The sequence below is a fragment of the Polistes dominula genome, unplaced genomic scaffold, assembly GCF_049000335.1.
Source record: "Polistes dominula isolate Pdom_NZ unplaced genomic scaffold, Pdom_raw_medaka contig_31, whole genome shotgun sequence".
Taxonomy (NCBI): Eukaryota; Metazoa; Arthropoda; class Insecta; order Hymenoptera; family Vespidae; genus Polistes; species Polistes dominula.
Window position 1 is genome coordinate 7,499,866 of NW_028300925.1, and position 22,328 is coordinate 7,522,193.

At 37.7% G+C, this 22,328-nt stretch overlaps 1 protein-coding gene across 7 annotated transcripts in view; it reads right to left on the reverse strand.

Moving 5' to 3' along the window:
* sick (sickie) overlaps window positions 1-22,328 on the reverse strand; it is a 97,951-nt gene that overhangs the window by 34,561 nt on the left and 41,062 nt on the right. For 5 of the 7 annotated variants that reach the window (XM_089171130.1, XM_089171127.1, XM_089171128.1 and 2 more), the window contains 2 exons: window positions 14,835-15,004; window positions 7,159-7,322 (listed from right to left, as the gene is read on the reverse strand). In XM_089171130.1, the coding sequence (XP_089027256.1) occupies window positions 7,159-7,322; window positions 14,835-15,004 (334 nt within the window). Of the gene's footprint in view, window positions 1-400; window positions 474-7,158; window positions 7,323-11,600; window positions 11,932-14,834; window positions 15,005-22,328 lie in introns of those variants that run through there. The other 2 variants (XM_089171131.1, XM_089171133.1) reach the window with 2 other exon arrangements.

Here is a 22,328-nt window from a genome sequence, read left to right on the forward strand (position 1 = left end):
GAACAAAGTATGGTTGATCCTTTTTTTTACGATAGAAAATATTAAGAAGATTACAATAATTCTAAGTTAGTATTTTTCTTTTTTTTTAGATATGTTTACGAATATTTAATCATTTAATAAAAGAAGAATACAATAAAACATATGTTTGACAAAAAAAAAAACAAAGAACTTGTTCATTCATGATTAGTCCTTTAGTTATCTTGATGATACCTATTTCAGTATAATGACAACGATGTCAAAGAGACTCCTTGAGTCTGAAGGAAAAAAACAAATAGGAAAGAAAGAAAGAAAGGGAAGGAAAAAGAATTTAGTGGTGGGTATACAAGACAAGAAGGCCCTCGGTTGTTAGAAGGAAAAGACAAGCATATATACATATGTAGAGGTAGTAGTACTAGCTCACCGGGCTTGAGTTCGTGTTGTTGAGGAAGAAAGCGAACCGTTGCCAGCGTCTTCGTCATCGTCGTCGTCGTTCCACCATCACCACCACCACCACCACCACCCTCGCGAACGTTTCTCTCTCGTACGAATCGTACGCAAAACATTTCCTTTTTTCCCACGGGATCATGAACGAGTTGACGTTCAGTGAACGACTGCTTGGAAATTTGACGATGACGGAGGAAATCGCGAAAGCTTTGCTTCTCTCTCTCTCTCTCTTTCTCTCTCTTGAGAGAAAGAGAAAGAGGGAGCACACGTTGGTTGCTCGTGTTTTTCCTTGTAGTTGTCGTCGACGTCGACGAAAGCCAAGCACGATACGTCTATAAGCCGTGTAAAAACCACGCGAAGGCCCTCGACGCGAATCGCAGAACGACGCTGCTAGGAGAGTACCTGTGTGTCTCGATGCGACCGAGCAAGCAAGTGAGAGGGTGGAAAAAAGCCGATGGAAAACGAAATGGAGAGAGAGAGAGAGAGAGAGAGAGAGAGAGAGAGAGAGAGAGAGAGAGAGATCAACAGTACACGCATGTATAAAGAAAAAAGATAAAGAGATAGAGACTAAGAGCATGTAGGTATTATATGGACAAGAGAAAGAAAGAGATAGAAAGGGACACGAAAAGGGATGCCAAGAGGAAAAGACGAGGAAAGGGATATTTCAGTCAGTTCTTTTTGGCCCTCACCTCGTGAGGCGACCGTTATTTTCTCTTCGCGTCTACATTTTCCGCTGTTCAACACTCTTGTCCGTCTAGCAAATATATTTTATACCATATAGATAGATATATATGTAGAAGAAGAGGAAGATGTATGCGTGTATATTATGATATATCAAAATTCTTGCCTACTCCCATGCGTATACGTATTTATTTACACGTACCAAAGTAACTCCGATAAAATCTCCACCTGTCCGCAATCTTATCCATGATGGAAAGCATGAAGAAAAGCGGTCGCTTTGTTTGCTTACTTAATTAAATAGTTACGGACCCGCAAAGGATAGAACTTTAAGATCCGTTTGGGTCGAGACACCGATGTGAAGAGGGTCACGAACTCGCAAATTACACGGATTAATGTTGATAGGGAAAAATATTCATTAAAACTTTGGTACACATATTTTTCTTCTCTTGGGTTATATTACTCGCTACATGTTATGTTTTTTTCCTTTTTTTTCAGTACGTATTATTATTCTTTTGGAAGAGAAGAAAAAAAATTATATAATGAATGAATTAATTATACAAATATATTGTATTAGCTTAGCATAAAATAAAATAAGATAATATATTATATAAATGAAAATAAAGAATAATAATAAGCTTTATTTGCGTGTGCATATGCATATTATCTATCTAATGTGATAATATTTGATTAAAATTACGTACTTGAGATTTATATATATAATATATGCGTGATGGCACTTATCATTAATGTTTTGTTTACTAATAACAATGACGTAATTATAAAATAATAATAATAACCGTTATCATCACATTTGATTATAAGAAAAAAAAATGAAAAGTAAAGAAAGTAAGAAAGAAAGCAAGATGACGAAGACGAGCAAAAGTAAGTGGAAAAGAAAAAAAAGAAATTGAAGTTAGGTTCGTGTAGATATTTAAACGGGTGAATAGTTCTTCTTCTCGGCGCACACCTGTGCTCGCGTGTCGCGTCGCGAAGAAACTGACTTTATAATTTCTGACGGCTCGTTTATCCTAGCACGAGGAGCGCATGAGAGGAGTTCGTTATAACCAAAGAGACGACATGGTGTGTCCTTAAAAAGCGGAAATGTGTAGGTGCGCGTGTCGCGACTAGGGTACATCTCGGCCAACGGGATTAAGCATAGCTATGAACGTATTATACATATATTTACTGTATATAGGCGGCAGGTATATATACACAGGAGTCCCAGGTTGAAAAGAAATGCGGAAGTATTACGCGCATGCTCTGCCTACGTTCCAAATCCAAACCGATCGACGACGACCGCGAGTTGACTGATACCCCGCGTATTTCATCTCCTGGACCTTTTCAAAGACTCTTTACAATTCATTCAACCATTTCGAACGGACCCCCCCCCCCTTCCCTGCCTCCTCACCCTTTTGACTTTCATTTACAAATTAGACATTCTCATTATGATTTTTCCCTCTTTACGAAAATTAAATTTTTACCGTGTTCTAGATAATTTTACTTTATACACAAACAACTTGCAATTTGCATTCTATTGGATTGAACGGAAAAAAGAAAAAGCATTTTGAAATTACCAAGAATCTTTTTTTGAGAAACATTTATGAATAAATTAAAATTTCAATCGAGACATTTTAAGCGGTACAAATTTTCTCGTGCAATTGAAAAAAAATTTTCTAATTCTGTAGAGATAACGAGCAGATGATTCTCTGCCTATTCTTCTTACTCTTGACTCAGGAAAAATATAGTATAGAATGAGATAGATAGATTAAGGATTCTATAGTGAATAAAATTTCCATAGACACGGCTGAATTTCTCTCTCTGTTTTTTTTTTCGAGCATCTTGTCTCTCCCTTTCTCTTTCACTTGTTTATCCTTTACGCGACCCTTCGATACGTAGTAGTGCGACGATGATATTTCAACGCGTGATAGTTGGACAAAGAAGCGTAGCGTCGAGGGTGGTAGACGGGGTGGAAAGCGCTTTTCTAAAGACACAAATTACATTGCATATGCGGTCTCGATGTCCTCGGTATCAACGACGATGTACCACCACCATCATCACCATACCATCACCAGCCGTTTTATACCATTGCACTATACGAATACGAACTTCAATGTCGGAGACTTGCTGCTATTTAATAACGTATACATGCATTCACATATTGAAGCGTGAATTTGATATAATCTGCAGACGTATAATTGCATTATTGTTATTCAATTATTATTATTATTATAATATCAATGAAAGAGACAGATTTATTTTCAATATTTTTTTATACTGTCGTTAAAATCCAAACAAAAATAATCATTTTTTAACAATTACATCTTTATGATGATCTTATTGATATATCGATCAAAGGAAAAAGATGAAACTGAACTTTTGAACTTTTAGAATCGTGAAAAGGAAAGGAAAAGCTAATAATATATATAGACGATATTTATGCAGTATTTTTGAATCATCCTGTAAAACCAAGGCAACCGGTCCGTATTTCGCGCTAAAAGTTACTTCGACCCTGACTATTCTCTCTCTTCTCGTGTCGCGAGTACTTCCTTTTCTTTTTTTTTTCCTTAGCACGCCCAGCGAGAACGAATCATCGCCAGTAAGATTCTCGAAACCTGTAGCACCAAACCGGTAGAGGAAAAATTAGTGTAGGGTAGTATTTTTAACCTATATGAAAAAGGGAGAAAGGAAGAGAGAAAGGAACACCCCGAGAGAAAAAGAATAGTTCTATGTGTTTGTGTGTGTATGTATATATGTATATTTGTGCGCGTGTTTGAAGAAAACGAGGGAGGAAGAGAGAGCAAGATTTAAGGGTCGCTGAACATTCGGTCAGTGGTTCTTTATCGTTTTTATATCAAATCGATGATAATGGAATATCGATTGAAAAGATCAATCACGTCAATTTGTTCGATTTTCATTTAATTTTATTTCAAAATATATATTGTACGAAAATAATGTTATTTTCAAATTGTCTTATGATCAAAATCATGTCTTATGATCATCATCGGTCTCATACGAGTTTTATTGTCAATTATTAAAGTTTGCAATAGTATATTCAGATTTAATAAAAATGAGAGAATAGAAACATTTTATTCGTTTCTTATTTCTTTCTAAATTGCGGGTAGTGTTTTATCACAGGAGGTGAGAATCACTGATATTTCTCGTTCGCTTTTTGGGGTTAAAGACCGGTTGCGAGTCTTACGTGTGCCCGCGTTCGTGATTTCACGACTTGAATTTTCTCTCGTTGTCTTTCTTGGCCTTCTTTCTTTCCTATTTCTTGATTTTCTTTTTATCTTTTTCTTTTTCACCATGCTCCGTTTGCACGGAAAGAAGGAACCAAAGAAAGACAGTTTATATCGCGGACGGATACGCTAGCACATTTTCTCCCCTTGGCGTTTCTTTCTTCAGAGTAGATTCCTATAGGATTACTGAGCTTAAGGTGAGATCACAACGAATCTCTACCAAACCCGATCTTTCTTTCTTCTCTTTCTTTTTTTCTTTTTCTCCATTCACGTATATTCACATCTACATATACGGGCTAACTCAAATGGTGGTTGTGGTTCATGGATGAAAAGTTTTGATCAGCATCAAAGAGCAGTGTATCTCGTTCTCGTAATATCTTACGAGATAAAAATGATTTATACCTCATCAAAACCATTCTATCTAATCTCTGATTGAAAATTTATTCGAAAATAAAACGATTCTAATGATTTTTGGTAAAAATATAAATCACGCATGTATGTCTTTACGCCACGGTACAAGAGTAAATATATGTATTTATGTTCGGCGTCAGATTGATTAAAATAAACGGCTGTCATGTGATGAGTTTGCATTCGGTCTTCAGGACCCGACTTTTTCTTTAACACTCCTCAAAGGAGATCCTATCTTAGCTGTCCGTTGCGTGTTCTGTTTCGAGGTCAACCAATAGTTTACTTTCGAATCCGGAACGATGTGCGTTGGCTGGGGGTTAAAGGGTTATTTTGTATTACAGGCTTGGCCAAAGTTACTTTCTTTTGAAGTCCAATACGAATGTTTCTTTTTCTTTTTTTTTTTTTCAAAACCTACGGCATAGATCATTTTTCAAAAATTACTTCACATATTAGAGAGATTCATTGACAAGCTAGGAAATATGTTCAGCAAAGTTGTAAAGAAAAGTAGATGAAAGGAAAAAGAGGAAGCAGTAGAAGATGAGGACAAAAAAATATGGTTGCTGAAATAATCCGTATATGTAGGAAATGAGGTACACGAGGTGCAGCAGCAATCGACGGGTAACCGAGGTATCCGCGCGCGCGTGCGCTTCTCTCTATTATATTCTCTAGCTAGAAAGGCCGCGGGTCTATTTCGAAGCAAACGCATTCTCCGTTTTACCGTATCCAGAGTTCTCTTGGAAGGGGCTAGGCACGCGCACTTTGATAGAGCTACGGCCGCATCCCCTTAAAGCTTTGGCTCTCATAGAGACGCTCAACCACGTAAACAAAAGATCAGGGAATTCGTGGGTGTTATGATTTCATCGTATATTCCCTGTTTCTAGCTTGAACAATGAGGAATAGATCCCTGGTTTAATACATGCATCTTAAAGACGAGTTCATCCTTATCGGTTACTATACGATTAATGATCTGGAACTAATCGATTTATCATGGATATGAATTAGACAGAGAGAGAGAAGAGAGAGAATTGAGTACCACTGTAAATCGGCCTGCACATCTGGCCATGGGTGCCCTGGAAACGTGGGAGTCGAGGGTAAAGTATAAAGTATGGGGTGGCACCCCATTTCTCTCTCTCCTGCGAGTACCAACTACCTACGAACGTTCGTTCACCTACACAATGGATGTAGGTAATATCTCCAGTGCGTGTGGGCTAAGCAACGCAACGCGTCGAGATGGGGGAACGCAAACGTAAGCGTGCGTGCACGCGCGCGCGCGCGCAGATACACACAAAATATAGCACGTGCAGCAGGCTACTAGTCGCGAAACGATCGGAGTACGTGAGAGTCCATATATTTAAAGAAGAGGACGAATCTCTCTTGCGTATCCCCGTAAACTCCCTATAGCTCCGGTTTCCATGGTGGTCCGGACGTTTGTCTGCAGCAGCCAGAAATGCGCAAGGGGTTGCTAAAAGCCATTCGTAGGTTCCATGGTTAGTAGGTTTCTCCTTAACTCTGCTAACTTTTGCTAACTTAATAAATATACGATATCTAATTAACGCTATCGAGATAAACGATTTTGTTCTTGAACCCCTTGATAGACGGAAAATTGATAGTAGGATCATGAAAAATTGCGTTTCATTTGAACATCCATGAAGATCTGTTCTATGGATTGACAGTTAATGCAAAAGAGATGATAGAGATGAACATGCTAGTCAAGAGAGAGAAAGGGGAAAGAGAAAGAGAGAATATCGTGAAACGAGAAGCCTGTTGACGGAAGAGACGAGTCAGAGAAGCAACCAGACGGGCCGTCAACATCAAGAGAGCATGCTCGAACGATATCTCTCGCCCGTAGTAACCGTTGGATGGAGTCAGCTGCTAATGACTTTCCATTAAAAGCAGCTTGCGCGAATAGGATGAAGAAGGGTCGACGAAAAATAAAAAGAGGAGGGAAGAAAAAGAAAGAAAATATGATCTCGTTGGTCTTCTTCCCTTTTTCTCTACCTTCTCCCTCTTCTTTACCCCCTCCTTTCTATCTTTATCTCTCTTTCTTACTCTGCGGCTTTCCTGGTGCCTTTTATTTTATAGCAGGCTTTCACCTTGCCGTACCCATGCCGTTACTGCTTCAAGCTCGATGATATTTAAGGTGCTCTTCTTGCGGCTGACCAGTCAAGTGGCAACGCGCTAACGTGCCTTTGTTTTAACCCTCTTCTCTCATCGGGAATCCTATATCGCGTTCTCGTTATTTAGTCGAAAGTGGATTTTCGAAAAAAAAAGAGAAAAAAAACCCGAGAATAATTCCGACTCTCGTGAATAATGATCCCCATTGTATGGCGATGTTATAGAGGGTGATAGACAAGATAAGAGTGCACAAAAAAAGGAAAGTTAGATAAACATACATAGATAAACTTACCGAGAGGAGACTGATGCGTGGGTGTTGGAACTGGTCTTACTTTGTCTGGAGGACATCGTCTCGTTGCAGCCACCGTAGCAGGTAAGGGTATGCTCGTGGCACTCCCTGGACCAACCCCAGCACAACCACCGACACCCGATTGTTTGTTGTACGGTGATGGTAATCTAATACATAGAAATTGAACAAGAAAATAAATACATTTTACAATTGGTTCTTCTTCAAAATTTATAAATAAAGTTATATTTTTAGTGATGTATTTTTTTTTTGTTCTTTTTTGTGGGCACTTGTAGCGATTACACATTCGGCACCCCGAGACTCATCTCACATATCTCTTGGAACAAGTACGTTCTTGACACCAAACTTCCATTCTTATTTCTCGCTTTAAGCGTGAGCCTAATTTACGAGCCACCATGAAAAGCTAACGCATATTGGACACCCACGTAGTCGACGAGGAAACATTCGTAACAGGGACACACCTTGCGCATTCTTTCTACTCGAATACATCGAGGACCACCATAACCCCTGTGGATTCATACAAATGTTTTTTCTTTCTTGAATTAACCAGTTCAATTCATGCAACAATTCCCTTATTTCTATTAGAAAATTTTATTAAAAGATAGACACATTTTTACGTTAACACGGTACTCAATGCCAAATCCAAAAAGAGTTATCTGAGCTTGAATCTAAATCTGTTGGAAGGAAAGGTAGGTTTACGTAAGGTGAGACGTATATATCGTCACACCCTGTCGATCGCAGAGTCGTTCAATCGGTCTAATTCGTCGAATTGCACGGTGCGGAACGGTGCAACGGTAAACCATGCGAGATATTGGGGATAATTGCTGGTGATAGGAGACAGCAACGAAGGCCGGTTTTACGAGAGTCCAGTTTTGCGACGAGAAGAGACGATAATGACGAAGACGGGGAAAGCACACGAAGGAGAAGTGAGTCTAAGAGAAAGAGAGAGAGAGAGAGATAAAGAGAGAAAGCGGGTGTTGCACGTTGCGTTTCAGCTCTCGAGAGATAAATTTAGATAATCTTGAAAGAAAAATAAAAAACCGAGTGCTTCTAGGAAAACCGAGCCGTTTAGCTACCTACGCCGGATGATGCTATTATAACGAAGCTTAGTCGTTGTTTTTCACCCTCAACCGGACCAGATAAGCTATTCGTTGGACTTTGTTACGACAAGACGATCGAATCCAGGCCTGAACGGGCTGATCATATTGTTCTTTGTTCTCCATTTAATTATCTACTTCTTTTTATTACATCGAGTCTACTCGAAATTAGAACGAATGCTTTCTTTCTTCTTTTTTTTATTCATCATCTCGAAAGCTAAATATGTTCATTATATTCAAATGTTCATAATGGACAACGTTATTTCTTAGGGGCCATCATCGTTGGTGTATAAACGTTCAACATACAAAACATCGTGCTCCAATTTAATTAGAATATAACTCACTTTATATAACTTCATTCTATGAATTGCTTCCTTGAAGATGATGATGATGATGATGATGATGATGCACGATTAATTTTCATTTTAATTGCATATCATTTTCTTCAATTTTTAATTTAATAAAAGAAATAAAAAGGGACGATCGTGAAAATGTTTCCAAATGAAATTTTCCCTTTGTCGAGAAGTTGAAAGAATTTGTTCGCAATGTCGTAATGTCCTACTACCGTTCTCGATGCGTTTTAATTTAAAAGAACCCCAAGGCAATATGCTCACGTTCATTTCTCTCTCTTTTCCTTCTCTTTCTCTTTCCGTGCTCCTACATTCCTTATAATACGTTTTGTAGCTTTACAAAATATTATTCGAAAAGAATATTACAACAGGTAAAAAAAAAAGTAAATTACTGCATCATTATTGCTTATATTAACATTTCTATTATCCTCCAAGTTTTGTCTAATGGGGATAATTAGCTTGGAAAAAAATACGAAGAAGAAATAAGATAGAGAGAAAAGAAAAAATGTTTTACGTTCAAGATTCATTACAAAAAAAAAAATATAATGGAAGATTTGTTTTGAAATAGTAGAAGATGTTCTCGATTACTCGTTGGGCAAATCCCGAATGAGTGTTACTCGATTATAAATGAATTCAATACGCAACAGTTAAAACGTGCGATCTTGAAGGAAGAGAGATATCTCTTCTCTCTTTTTCTCTTTCCTTCTTCTTTCTTTCTTTCTAAACTCTTTTTCATTCGTATGAGTTTTTCTCTCTCTGTCTTTCTTTTTCTGCGAAGGATCTATTTCTGCGACCATTCACATCGAAAACATTGAGTCACTCTCGGAGTCGGTGATGTCTTTGAACTCGCACGCTAAATAAAGAGAAGCGCTGACGTTCACAGAGAAAGAGAAAGAGAGAGTGAAAGAAAGAAAGAAAGAAAGAAAGAAAGAAAGAGAAGAGTAGCGTGAAATAATCGCACAAATCCCGGGCATAAATCAGTGAAATCGAGTGGCCTCCAGTGACAAAAAGTTGTTCGAGGATGACACGAAAGGCGACGAAAGGGGAGAAAAAGATTCATTCCTTCTTACGCTTGTCGACTTCACTCTTACGTTCCAACACAAACACGCGTTTATATTGATTCAATTTAATATTCTTTTAATTGAGAAACTTCTGTGCGTGTTGCGTTATAGTACAAATTATTTTATTTTATTTTTCTTTCTTCTTTTTCTTTTACTTTACTTTTCTTTTTTTTTTATCTTCTTCATCTTCTTTTCTATTATCTCGACACGCTATTCAGCCAACAAATCGTGCGGAAGATTACAAAACGTAGTGTTATTACCATTACTACTCGCTGTTCGCCAATTTTTCATTTGAAATTTCTTTTCCCTCTTTTCTTTCATCTCACTCTTCAACGTTTGGAATTTTAAACGAGACTAGATTGATACGAAACAACTCGTGCCAACGTAACTGACATGCCGAGCATTCAAATCGGTGCTCGTCATCGTAATTGAGAATTTCGTAGGGGGGTTCGATAGGTCGACCTATAGAAATCCTACAATCGGAGCATGTTGAGAATTTCTTATGACGCACGACAGGTCATGACGATTGCTAAGCAAAAGAAGAAAAAATCAAATATTAAGGGAAAAGAAAAAATCCCTGAACAAAAAAGATTTGAAAAGAATAACGTAGGATGAGTTCACGTGTGTGTGTGTGTGTGTACAGGAATGTTGCTGATAGGAGTTCGTTTTAAAAGATTTGAAAAGCATGTTAAACGAGTTCGAACGTGTTTCAATGACGATGACGCCGACGACGACGATGACGATGAAGACGACAACGACGACGAAGACGACGACGACGACAACGGCCAAGGTCTAACCGGTCCTCTCGAGGCCCTCCAACAAGAGTTGAGCAAGTGAGCAAGTGAGCAAACGAATGAAAGAGGAAGGAAGAAAGGGATCTGGTTTTCCTTCTCAATATAGATCGTAGCAGAGGGACTTTGCGTAGCTCGATTATTACGCGCCTACGCCCGCGCGTCCCTTACCTCACCACCATGCAGCAACCCCTTACAATCACCAACTGTCTCTCATAAAAGAGCTGTCTTTGGATGCTAGCAGTGAGTAACAAAGAATTGGAATATTAAATACTAAATTTCGATATTTTTTCATGCGGAGAAATATAGAAACCATGAACGTGAGCGTACTCGGATTATTTGCATTTAACGCTCGATTGTGTTATGTGTTTATAAATATTACAGTTGTAATGAAATAATAGATTTTATTTTGTATTATAATTATTTATATTATAATATTGATTATAGAATTAATTCCCTGAATTTTTTTTTATCTTGGTCTATTATCATAATTACCGATTATATATATGTATGTATGAAGATATTTGCGAATGAAAAGAATATTATTCCGTGACCGTCAAATTATACAATTCTATGTACCTCACAAGGTAAAATAATATATTCTTGAACAGTGGATACAACAAAGAAACAATATACGTCTAATGATGAAAGGAAGTATGGAGTAGCAGTCATATAGGAATAAATTAAACACAAACGAAAAATGTCATCCTATGTTATATCGTATAAACTCATAAGAAAAAAAGAGCTTGGAGTAGAAGGGAAGCCAAGAGTTAAATAGTTTCGATCAACAGCTGCACGTTGTTCAACTTTTAAAGGACATTCACATTATAATCATATCATCGAACGCAGCTGTTATTTCTAGTAGGTTTTTAGTCGTACCGTTACTATTGTAATAGTCGAAAGTTTATGGAAGGAAAGGACACAACGAACGACAAATGAGAACGCTCGTTAGGATAGGATTGCATTGATATTCGAAAGAAATGACGGTCATATTGCATTGCATACATATGCACCGATCTATATATATACATATGTACCTACATAGATTATATATATTTTCTAAGTTTTTCTTCGAATTCGCGAGGATTCTGTGATGGGAACGCGCGAAAATGTAAAAGGATAAAATACCTGTGAGCTTCCGGCGAGTTCGGCAAGCTTCGTGCCTTTCTGCTGTTACTGCTGCTTCCACTGTTACCCATTATCGAAAGGATGCCTGCCTCGGGACACGTTTTATCACCTAATGCTACGATTCTTCGTGGACAAAGCGAATGATCGCGAGGACATCGATCATAGATCGAACGATCGATCGAGTCTCGAAATCAAAGGCGGTTAAAAACATTCGCAAAAGGTTTAGAGACGACGATAAAGTAACGACTACGATTTCTTCAATGGTGCGTAAGAAGAACGTGATCGAACAAATATAATGATACGAGAATTAGCCAGGTAGCAGCAACAGCAGTAGCAGCAGTAGTAGTAGTAGTAACAGTTGCAGCACACTATATGTGTTCACTTCACACTCGATGCTGCTCCATTGCAATCGGACAATTGAAAAAGTATCGAACTACTTTGCTTTCGTTTAATCTTTAGCAAAAGAACGTTCCAGTATGATGAATGCATCTCGTTTAAATGATCAACAAATTTTCTTATCTATTTAACCGAGTATTCACAATGATCGCGATAATTCGACGATGACGATAACGAGGTATTATTTCTCGCCAACTACCGAACATTTTCGCGTGGTTAACGAAGAAAAAAATATAATTCGTTTAAAAGTTAAGTATAAAAACGGGAAACGAAACGTTATCGAAAGCAGGAATAGTAGGACTGTGTACAATTGCTTATGGTGCGGCCATGGTGCGTAGGCATCGTTGATGGCCCGTTTCAAACTGAGGCCCGAGAGAACACCATTCCCGTTCCCCCGTAGCACGTGGCTTCTCTCTCTCTCTTGACCGGGTCTTTCTCTCTCTCCCGCTCGAGCTTCATCGAGCTTCCCCACCATCCCCCTTTATGCTAGTTCCGCTATCCTGCATCCTCTCTCCTGCGACCGTAGCTCCCTCTCTCTCTCTTTCTCTCCTTCGGTTTGCAGCATCGGTCAACCTTTGGTGCTGCTGCTGTTGCTGCTGCTGTTACTATTGCTGCATGCTTCCAATGCACCAACTTTTCTCTCCTTTTCTTCTTTTTCTCTTCTTCGTCTTCTTCTCTCTAGTGGCTTTATCTATACATCCTACCTTTTCTAACCGAATCCCCATTTCCTTGGCTCAATCCGTTGAATTTCAGTGGTGATCAGTGGGTTCACTCCTCCAGCCTTCTGCCCTTCTGACCGCTTCGTACTTCTTCGTCCTCCTTCGTCCTCCTTCGGTCAGTAGCACCTCTCAAACCATGTCCCTTTCCCTCGCGCTTTCGATATTGCCCTGCTGTGGCAATTTTAAAGCCATTTTTATGCTAACAAACCGCTCCTTCGCTTAGGCGCATGCGCATGTGATCTTCCTTCCTTTTTCCCCGTCCCGGTGGAAGAGAAAGAGGAGAAGGAGAAGTAGAAGACTATTATTACGAGCGTGGGCGTACCTCATGCGAGAGATATTTTCTACTTCATTCGCAGGATTTCCTCCTCTTGGCAATCGTCGCGACTTGTCGCCGAATGTTTAGAATGTTTACCTTTTAGGTAAAACCGTTTGCAATATCACTCATCGTAGCCCAACTACTCTCTCTCTCTCTTTCTTTATCATTCTACACCTAGCTGCTGATTGTTCACATCCAAATGTTTGCTTGCCGATTGAACAGAACCATTTGGCACGTTTCGAATAAATCTCGTTTCATCTATATCCGTATGTATATCCTTATCCACATATGTGTTAGTAAAGTATATACATAGGTGTGTATTGATTTTGACATAAAATGCGTAAATCGCTCCAGGGAGAGAAATAAGGTGAAATACCTCGTTTTGAAAACTCGTTATTTCGAGAAGGAATGTTATGCTATGCCATGCTTCGCACGCACGCACTTTATTATAAGAATGCGTACATACGTTTTAATACGTGCGAACGAGAAGCACACGGGTCGATTAACGCGAGCGTTAATGAGCACTCCGCTCGCGCGCGCTTGGTCGTTAAACCAAAGAAACCTTTGCGAGTATCGATCTGCTGTTGCGATAGAAAAGGAAAGCTTACGACAAGATCTTTTGAAAGCTGGTATACTTCAAGATTCGTTTGCAGAAACGTTACCTATCTTTCCTTGTAAATTACTCCAACAGAGAAAGAGAGAGAGAGAGAGAGAGAGAGAGAGAGAGAGAGAGAAGGGAAGAGAGTAAATTGATTTGCTTCTACGAATGAACAAGTCGAATTTCTAAATAATGCCTAGTTTAGAGCATTAAGAAGTTCTTTGGCTTCCTCATCTTGAAGGTCTCTTCTTTCTGCGTGTCTGTCTCTCTCTCTCTTTCTCTCCTCTTTCGCTCTCTTTCGCTCTCTTTCTTTTACATGGTTGCGTGGGTGACCCCTTACCGCCCCCCTCTTTGTCTACAACGAATCTATAAAAATTAACTCTGGCAAAAGGTCGCCAAGTTCTTTGTCTTTGTTCGATGGAAACGAACACGGCAATGAACTGAGTGTCTTTGATCCTTTGGGTCTTTCATTTGAAAAAAAAAGTAAAGCTCCGGGATTATTTAATTTGTTCATAATTAGAGGAGACAAGATCCTTGAACATGCTTATATCTTGGAAACTAGGAAAGGAGGACTGTTATAAGAGAACGACACAAGAGTTCTCCTATCTTCGATCCACTTTCTATTCGTTTAGGACTCGTTTAAATTATCGTGCAAACTCCAACGTGATTCTCTTTCATTGCGGGAGATTAAACGAAATAATCTATTTAGAATTCCTTTTTCTTAATGTAAAAGCTCATTTCTATCCTTATGTATTCTTAAAAAAAAAATTACTATTTTCCAAGTATAGCATAAGTTAGAGTCATAACGTACAAGAATATGTGTAAAAGAGATATGCTGTCGGGTTGTAAATTTAGAGATTAGAAACTTTATAGATAATAATTTATCTCATCATTTTTATAACCGGTCATCCTATCGATATATAAATTTTAAAAAAATTCTATTTTAAAATTACAAATTCTTTTTTCATTTTGTTCACGTTATTAGACTTTTTCTTATAAGTACTGTACTATTCGATCATTTTTACTATATTATGTTGAAGTGTCGATAAGATAGGATTTCTGCTAGCGGTCGTTAATAAAATATCATCAATATGAAAGAGTTCTTCCATATCGACGATATGCGTCGGTATTGCAAAAACTTTCGTGATACAATAAATAAGATTTCTACGTTACCGACTAGAAAGTGAAACAGTTGACGAATTTACCTAGGCATATCCTGCAGTTGTTTCGCTCTTTGCTTGTAGCGCGAGAGGGCGAATAACAGGGCGAGGACCGGCCAAAGGGTTGATCCTGCTGCTAGTTCTCCAGGATTCACTGCCCCCACGTCTGCCCCCAGCGCTCGGAGCGCTCCAACGCACAAGTTTACGTTCTCGACCTGCGCAACACACAAAAGCAAAGCTTTATGATCGATCATGAAAGGCTGGAAAATACAAAAACAAAAGTACAAATTGTATGCATCAACTTTGTCACTTGCACGTAGATAATTCATAGGAAACCTATCATTACATTCCATTTAATACACACAAATATGCATACTTCAGTTAAAAAGGGCTGGAAATTTGTCTTTCACGAAAATTAATTGGATATTGAGAAGCAGCAACCCTCTTATGCAATAATTATGTTTATTCCATATATATATAAATGGATCTACGATATTTCCCTGTAGAAACCATTATAGCTACCGATGAAGTCATATCTCTCCCCTGTAATCCATATTCATGAAGTAGAATAATTATTCTGGAACGTCGAGCGAAACGGAGTTGACGTTAACGCGCGCGATGAAGCGTGTACCGAATGCGAGCCTATGCGAATTGTATTCTCGTCTGGAGCGGTGAACCCAATCTGTGACATTGACACAGGAAACGAGTCTCTTTTCGAATCGACTTTTGATAATATTTTGTATTTACCTTATACATATAGACTCTCTTTTAGTCTAAATGGAAAAGGAAAAGGTTTATCGAGAAAACGTTTCTTTTTTATGTTATCGAATCGCTTGCTAAACAAAATAAAAGAAAACACGTCAGTTTTTTTCCTCTTATGGTGTGGTCCCTGGTACGGTATTTCCACTTCACAAATACGATATATTTGCACGCTAAAGATCGTATCGTTATCGACGTGTCAACAATGGCTACGAACGATGGTACAAATATAGGGACGGGCAACAGGTACTACATATGTACAACATACACACACACACACACGCATACATACATTCATGCATACATAAAACATAAGCACGAAGCCTAAGCACTTTCTCGGTCGCTCACCTACAAAATTCGACTAATTACGTTGATTCGAATAAGAAAAGAGAATCGGTACAATAAGAGTTCAAGAGAAATAACATGAGATCTATTTCAAACGATTGCTATCCGAATATATCAGCGATAGCTTTAGTAAGCAATACCTTTATAGTAGAATTACGTTTGAAACTCATACTCGGTGTGGTCTTATAACACAAAGGGACACTCTCTCTCTCTCTCCTTTGGAAAGAAGCTTCTACGAAACGTGACCACGGTGGTCATGGGCAGTGGTGTGGTACTACCACCTTGTACTCAACAGCACGCGCGCGCTCCTAGTAGATACCACGAAGAAAGAGGTGGATAAAAAGAGAGAATGAGCTAGCGAGAGAGAGAAAGAGTTCTCTTTTGTTTCCATGTCGGTGTCGGCTTTTACCCAGAAAACGGAGCGTGCTTGCACGGGCCACGATGATGACGACGCGACACAACGAATAAGAGGAGGAAGAGGAAAAGTAAGAGAGAAAGGGTGAGATGGAAGGGGGAGGGGAGTAGAAACGTCGACGTACCGATACCACCACCGACCCTCTTTCTCTCTTCGTTATGTTGGTAAAGAAAGTGTGGACGCACGCAAAGAGTAAAGGGAGGGAACGAGAGATGACTCACCCGATGATATCCTCCCGGGTGCTCTGCGCTCGCGCGCAACAGCTAGGTAAGCCAGGACTGTGCTCATTGGGCTTCTATAACGCAACTATATACACACGTCTCTTGTATACATGCTCGCGCGCGCGAGCGTCCCTATCTAAACATATACACCACGTATGTGTATCTCTATATAGGTTTACTCGGTGGTATACGTTAAGTGTTACAGAATATTTCCGTACGCGTATTGGTCTCTGTCCGTGTTTTCAAATAAATCGTTGATATTCTATTGAATTAAATTATATATATAATAATAGTATGTAAATAATATTTAATAATAAGATATTTGTGTGTTAGAATATTTTTGTATGCTATTGTTCAAATTTCGTTTCGTGATTATTTGGTAGAAAAGAAAAAAAGCAACTAGAAAATGGATTTCCTTTTGATATATTATCGTAAGTGATTCTTAGGGGTCTTTATCGTATTGGCGTTACATCTCCGTAACGAGCACTCTCGGTATCGGCTTGCAACTTCTCAAGATGGACTTCTACTTCACCTCCCTCTTTTTCCTCCTTTTCTTTTTGTCCCTCTCTCTCTCTCTCTCTCTCTCTTTTTGTATACACGAAGTATCTTCGCGAGATGACAGCCGTAAATGGCTATGGCGCGATCTTTTTAATGCGTTCCTTCTGTGTCTTTCGAGTACATTGGCTCGCGCCGATCGACGTCTTCGGCCTTTTTATTTAACCTCTCTCTCTCTCTCTACCATTTCCTCCTCTTACTTCTTCTCTCTCTCTCTCTTTCTTCACCCCACTTTCCTTTGCCTCTGCCTCCCCCCCAAACTCAGTTGGCAAACTTGCTTGCTTACTTGCTTGCTCTTCGTTCTCTTCTATCGAGATCTCTCACGCGAACGAGAAAAGCGAATCGAGGTAGAGAAACTCGTAAAGGGAAGAGGAAAAGAGCATGAAGTGAATTCTGATAACGAGAAGATCGTGAGATGACTCGAAAAGAAGTCTTCACAATCTTCTCTTTACTTTTGCTTTTGATGATATCGACGATCTTTTATCTTTCGCATAAATCAAAACCCGAGAAAGTTGTGGTGGTGGTGGTTGTGGTGTATATAAGATACGTTCCAATAGGGTGAGGTAAGAAGAAAGAGGAGTATAAGAAGAAGAAAATGGAATGAACATTTTTGATTCTCCATATTACGAGTCAATTAAAAATAGCAGTCTCGGTTTCACGAAGGATGCAAGGATATGAGAAAGTGAGTGACCGAGAAAGAGAGGAAAGAAGATGGTAAGATAGGAGAGGGTCGAGTTGTAACCAGTTGGGAAAAGAAAGAGAGCGGATTCGAGATCCAAAGATGGTCAGAGATGTCCCCTTATGGTAACGTCTTAGCTTCTCCCAGCGGACCGGCTGAAAGTAAGAAGAAGGAGAGAAGATTGTGAGTGAAAGAAGAAATAAAAGAGAGAGAGAGAAATAGGGAAAAGAAGAATTGCGCATAAATCAGCAAGTCGCATTTTTCCTTTTCCTTTCATACGCCGACGCGTACCCGGTGCAAGATGCCGACTGTTGGTACGCCTACGATTACAACGACAACTACGATGACAATGACGACGACGATGATCATGATGATGATGATCATGATGATGATGATCATGATAATGACGATGACTATCGAAGAGAAAAAAAAGTATTTAAGAATAAAATGAAATTCCTGTTAAAAAAGAAAGTTTACGGCTCATCGAGATTCGAAGATCACTCAGAAAAGCGGGTGGAAATGATTTAAACGAGCGAGTTCGGTTCTTCGACGCGGAAGACCGGCTTCGTTCTACATATACATACATATTTACTACGTAATAGGCATATACCGTTGAGAATAGGATAGAAACGGAGCCACTGGGGAAAGGCAATAATTGCCCTGTGGATGTCTGCCTGCCTTCCTTGCTTTGCCTTGCCTTGCCTTGCCTTGCCTGCCTGCGGATAAATGTCTTCGCGAGGGTCCTAATTGAGCATCCACTCGAAGACACCACTCCTACCACCGACTACCAACGCCTTTGACGCCGAGTATTCTCAATTCTTTCATGTACAATTATTCAGAAAAAAAAGCTAAAAAGAACGAATAGATAACAAATTGGAACGTCCAAAGAAACACGATCAATTTCGTAATATTAGAAAGGAAGAACGAGATCATTTATAATTTATCTAATTTTGTTGTACGTTGTTGTTGTTGTTGTTGTTGTTGTTGTTGTTAGACTACAGCTTTCGATCCTAATACAAAAATAATTTTATTTCAAACAAAAAAACAAATGTTCATTTTTGGGAGGATTAAAAACTTTCCAAGTCAACTCACGTAATTCTTAAACGAAATTTAGGTCATCTTAGAATATTGTTATAATATGTTGAAACTATAGAAAACTTTAAGCGCACTTTTTTATCATCTTTACTAGAGAGTGCAATTTCTTATTGTATGTCGCAATATTTCTTTATTTCGTCCAATAAAGCTAAGAAACTTGAACGTTCTCTCGCGTAAGCAAGCGAACACTTTGAGACGGTTCGTTTCTACCAATGGGCTATATTTATATTTAGAGGAACTTTCTTTCTCTAAAGCGATTTACGGATGTAGGGCTACGATACGGATATACTATTTTTAAAAAAAGAAATACTTAGATGAATTTGTACATAAGGCAAGCAAGCAACAAAACCGTCCCTAATCCGTCCCAAACGTCATTTTTAATTGCATTGAAATTAATCGCAATTGCATGGTTCATATCTTTCAAGATTTTCGAATCATTCTGACACTTTATTATATAGACTAAAGAAAACGAGAAAGAGAAAGAGAAAGAGAGAAATAGAGTGAAAGAGAAGAAGAAGAAGAAGAAGAAGAAGAAGAAGAAGAAGAAGAAGAAGAAGAAGAAGAAGAAGAAGAAGAAGAAGAAGAAGAAGAAGAAGAAGAGAATCCCCAATATCAGGGCGCCGCGTTGTACCGCACCACACCGCACCGTACCGCACCATACCATAACGTATCGTACCGTGCTGAGTATAAAGAGGGTAAGGATGGATTATATTTAGACGACTCGTGCCTTCCGGACTTTCCTCGATGTTACAGTCATCCGATTCATGAGCGGCCACGCGTACAGACAGACACTGCCTGACTTTTCTTTTCCTGGGCCATGTGCTACGACGCTATTGAATCTTTACGTAATTATTGCGAAAGATTAAGATACAAAATTTTCTTTTCTATCTATTTTACAAGATATTTTATATTAGTATAAATTAAAGAGAAAGAAACACACAGAGAGAATGTATAAAAAACGAAAAATGTAAATAATTAAGTAGTGCATTTGTAGAATAACAAATGTGAGCATAATTATAAAAGTGGTCTAAATTAAAATTATAAAAAAAATGAGTTTATTAGTTATTACGTACCACATTATTTTAAACTAAATAAATTCAATGTAATTTTCACGATATTGTCAAAAATGAATCGTTAAATAATGTTTGTTATTTCAATATTATATAGGATACATATAGTGTTCAAATATAAATCTTTAAATATCTCGAAACAAGAGATACATGACAGACCACTTTCATAATTATGGGCATAAATGTGTTTTCGATTTAAAAAGTTTGTACAAATTTTGTTGAAAAAAATGTAACGAAATGTCTCAATGTATTTACATATTATTGAAAGTTTTTAGAAGTTTGAAAAGAACATAGACAAGTTAAGTAACGTTCTTACATGAAGTTTGGTAGTTTCGAAACTTTGAAAACTTTCAACAATATTGACTTGAAAAATGACAAGAAAGGAATATTGAAAACTCGTTATATCAACGTTACAAATTTTCTAGGTCAATCATATTTTTTTTTCGAATTTTCCGACCAAGGAAAAAGAAATAAAAATAAAACAATACATAAAGACGTTATTAAATCATATAAATCGTAGCTCGAGATTTATCATTTAGATGAGTCGTTTTGTCCTTGTCTCTTATGCGTCCAACTCGATTTCTTTATGGAATCAATTAGATGACCATTTTGTTATAAGTAACTGTTTCTTTGACCTTGATAATGTCGCAGTAGTTGTTGGCTACCGCGTATGGAATACTTACGTATTACTTTACTTACGTAGATACGTTACGTCAACGAGAAGAGTATTCCAATAAGAAAAAGAAAAAAGAAATCGTAGACGGTAATGTTTTTACATAGGTAAAGCGCAAGTAACCGAAGAAAGGAACTTGGTTTCTTTATTAGCACCTTAAAACGACGGTAAGCGAATGAGAATTACCTTGGCTTAGGTAATTTTCATTTGTTTGCGCCACTACTAGGAATGTACTTCGAAATCTTTTATTATGTGGTACATGTAATAGATTGTTGTGCCAATAAAAAATTTCTAATACTCGATAATAGTAAACGTACAATCAATTTCTAACAGATAGACATTTTGCATCAAAAGAAAATATATATATATGTATATAATCGTCTACGTTTAACTTGTTAGACCATAATATTGTATGAGGAGTCATGACAAGACGACAGATGAATAAAATCAGTTGGAAGATTATGACACGTAACTCTTCGATTGTAAGAGATTAAAAAGTAGCGAGAAACGAGGACTCATTCGAGGCGTTATCGTGTCACTCGTAATGGACGAGGATATCTCTCGTTTAAACCATCTCGACAACGCCAAAGTGTCAGTCGTCGATAAAACCTTCGTGACTAGGTCGAATCCATCTCCGAGGTCGCAATTTCCGAGTTACTTATACATGTATCTATTATTTCGGCTCGCTTATGCGTGATCAGTACAATTTTTTTTCAAAATATATACACTAATGGAAAAAAGTTTATAATCGTGTTACGTAAATCCAAAGAAACGGGATATTTATTATAAGAAATAATTGAATCGAGATAGATTTATTTCTAGATAAAAACTCATATAAGTTTTTTTTTTTAAATTTTAATCAACGATTCAGTATTTTTCTTCTCAAATTACTTTTTAACGACATCCTGACATATTATTAAGAGACATCCTTGTAATTATTATACTTTTTCGAGAGTATTATACTTTTTTTTCATATAGAAATTGGTAAAGATGTTGCAAAAGGATAATTCATTTTAAAATAGCAAATGATTTGAAATTTTTTGTAAATGTACCTTTGGATATACGGAGTAGAAATAGGAAATAAATGTGAATTATACTTTGATATCGACCTTACGTTCGTGGAAAAAGGAGAAGAAAAAAAATGAGGAGCGAAATGGATGTCAAGGATTTGCACGGGTTGCACAATAAAGTACAACGTACCGTGGCAAACGAGTGAACCTACCGCTCTTTCACCTCACCCAGCTCTTTACTTTTCTCTCGGTTCCTAGTCGCGTTACATGGGTGGCTTTACATACCGGATATGCGAATGCTATCTCTTATGACTATGTAGATATGCATGTAAGTATATATATATATATACGAATTCCATCTTTTGACGAACCATTATTAAAACATTTTTCTTTGTACATTTTTTCTGATAAATATTATACCATTTGAATATATGAATATTACAATTTTTTATCTTATCAAAGATTCTTTAAACTTTTTAACATTTCCTTTGTAATTATTAGATAAAAATTATTTTACATATTGTATGACTTTACATTCCCGATATACGAATGATATTTTTTACATGTAAATTATTTGTTTTTACGAGCCATTAGGAAATTTTTCTTAATTCCTATTTTTCTTTTTGCAATAAATATATTACAATTTAAAAGAATACAAAAAACTATTGCAAATAACTTTGAATGTTTTATTTTCTTTTTTATCTCGAATCCTTTAGT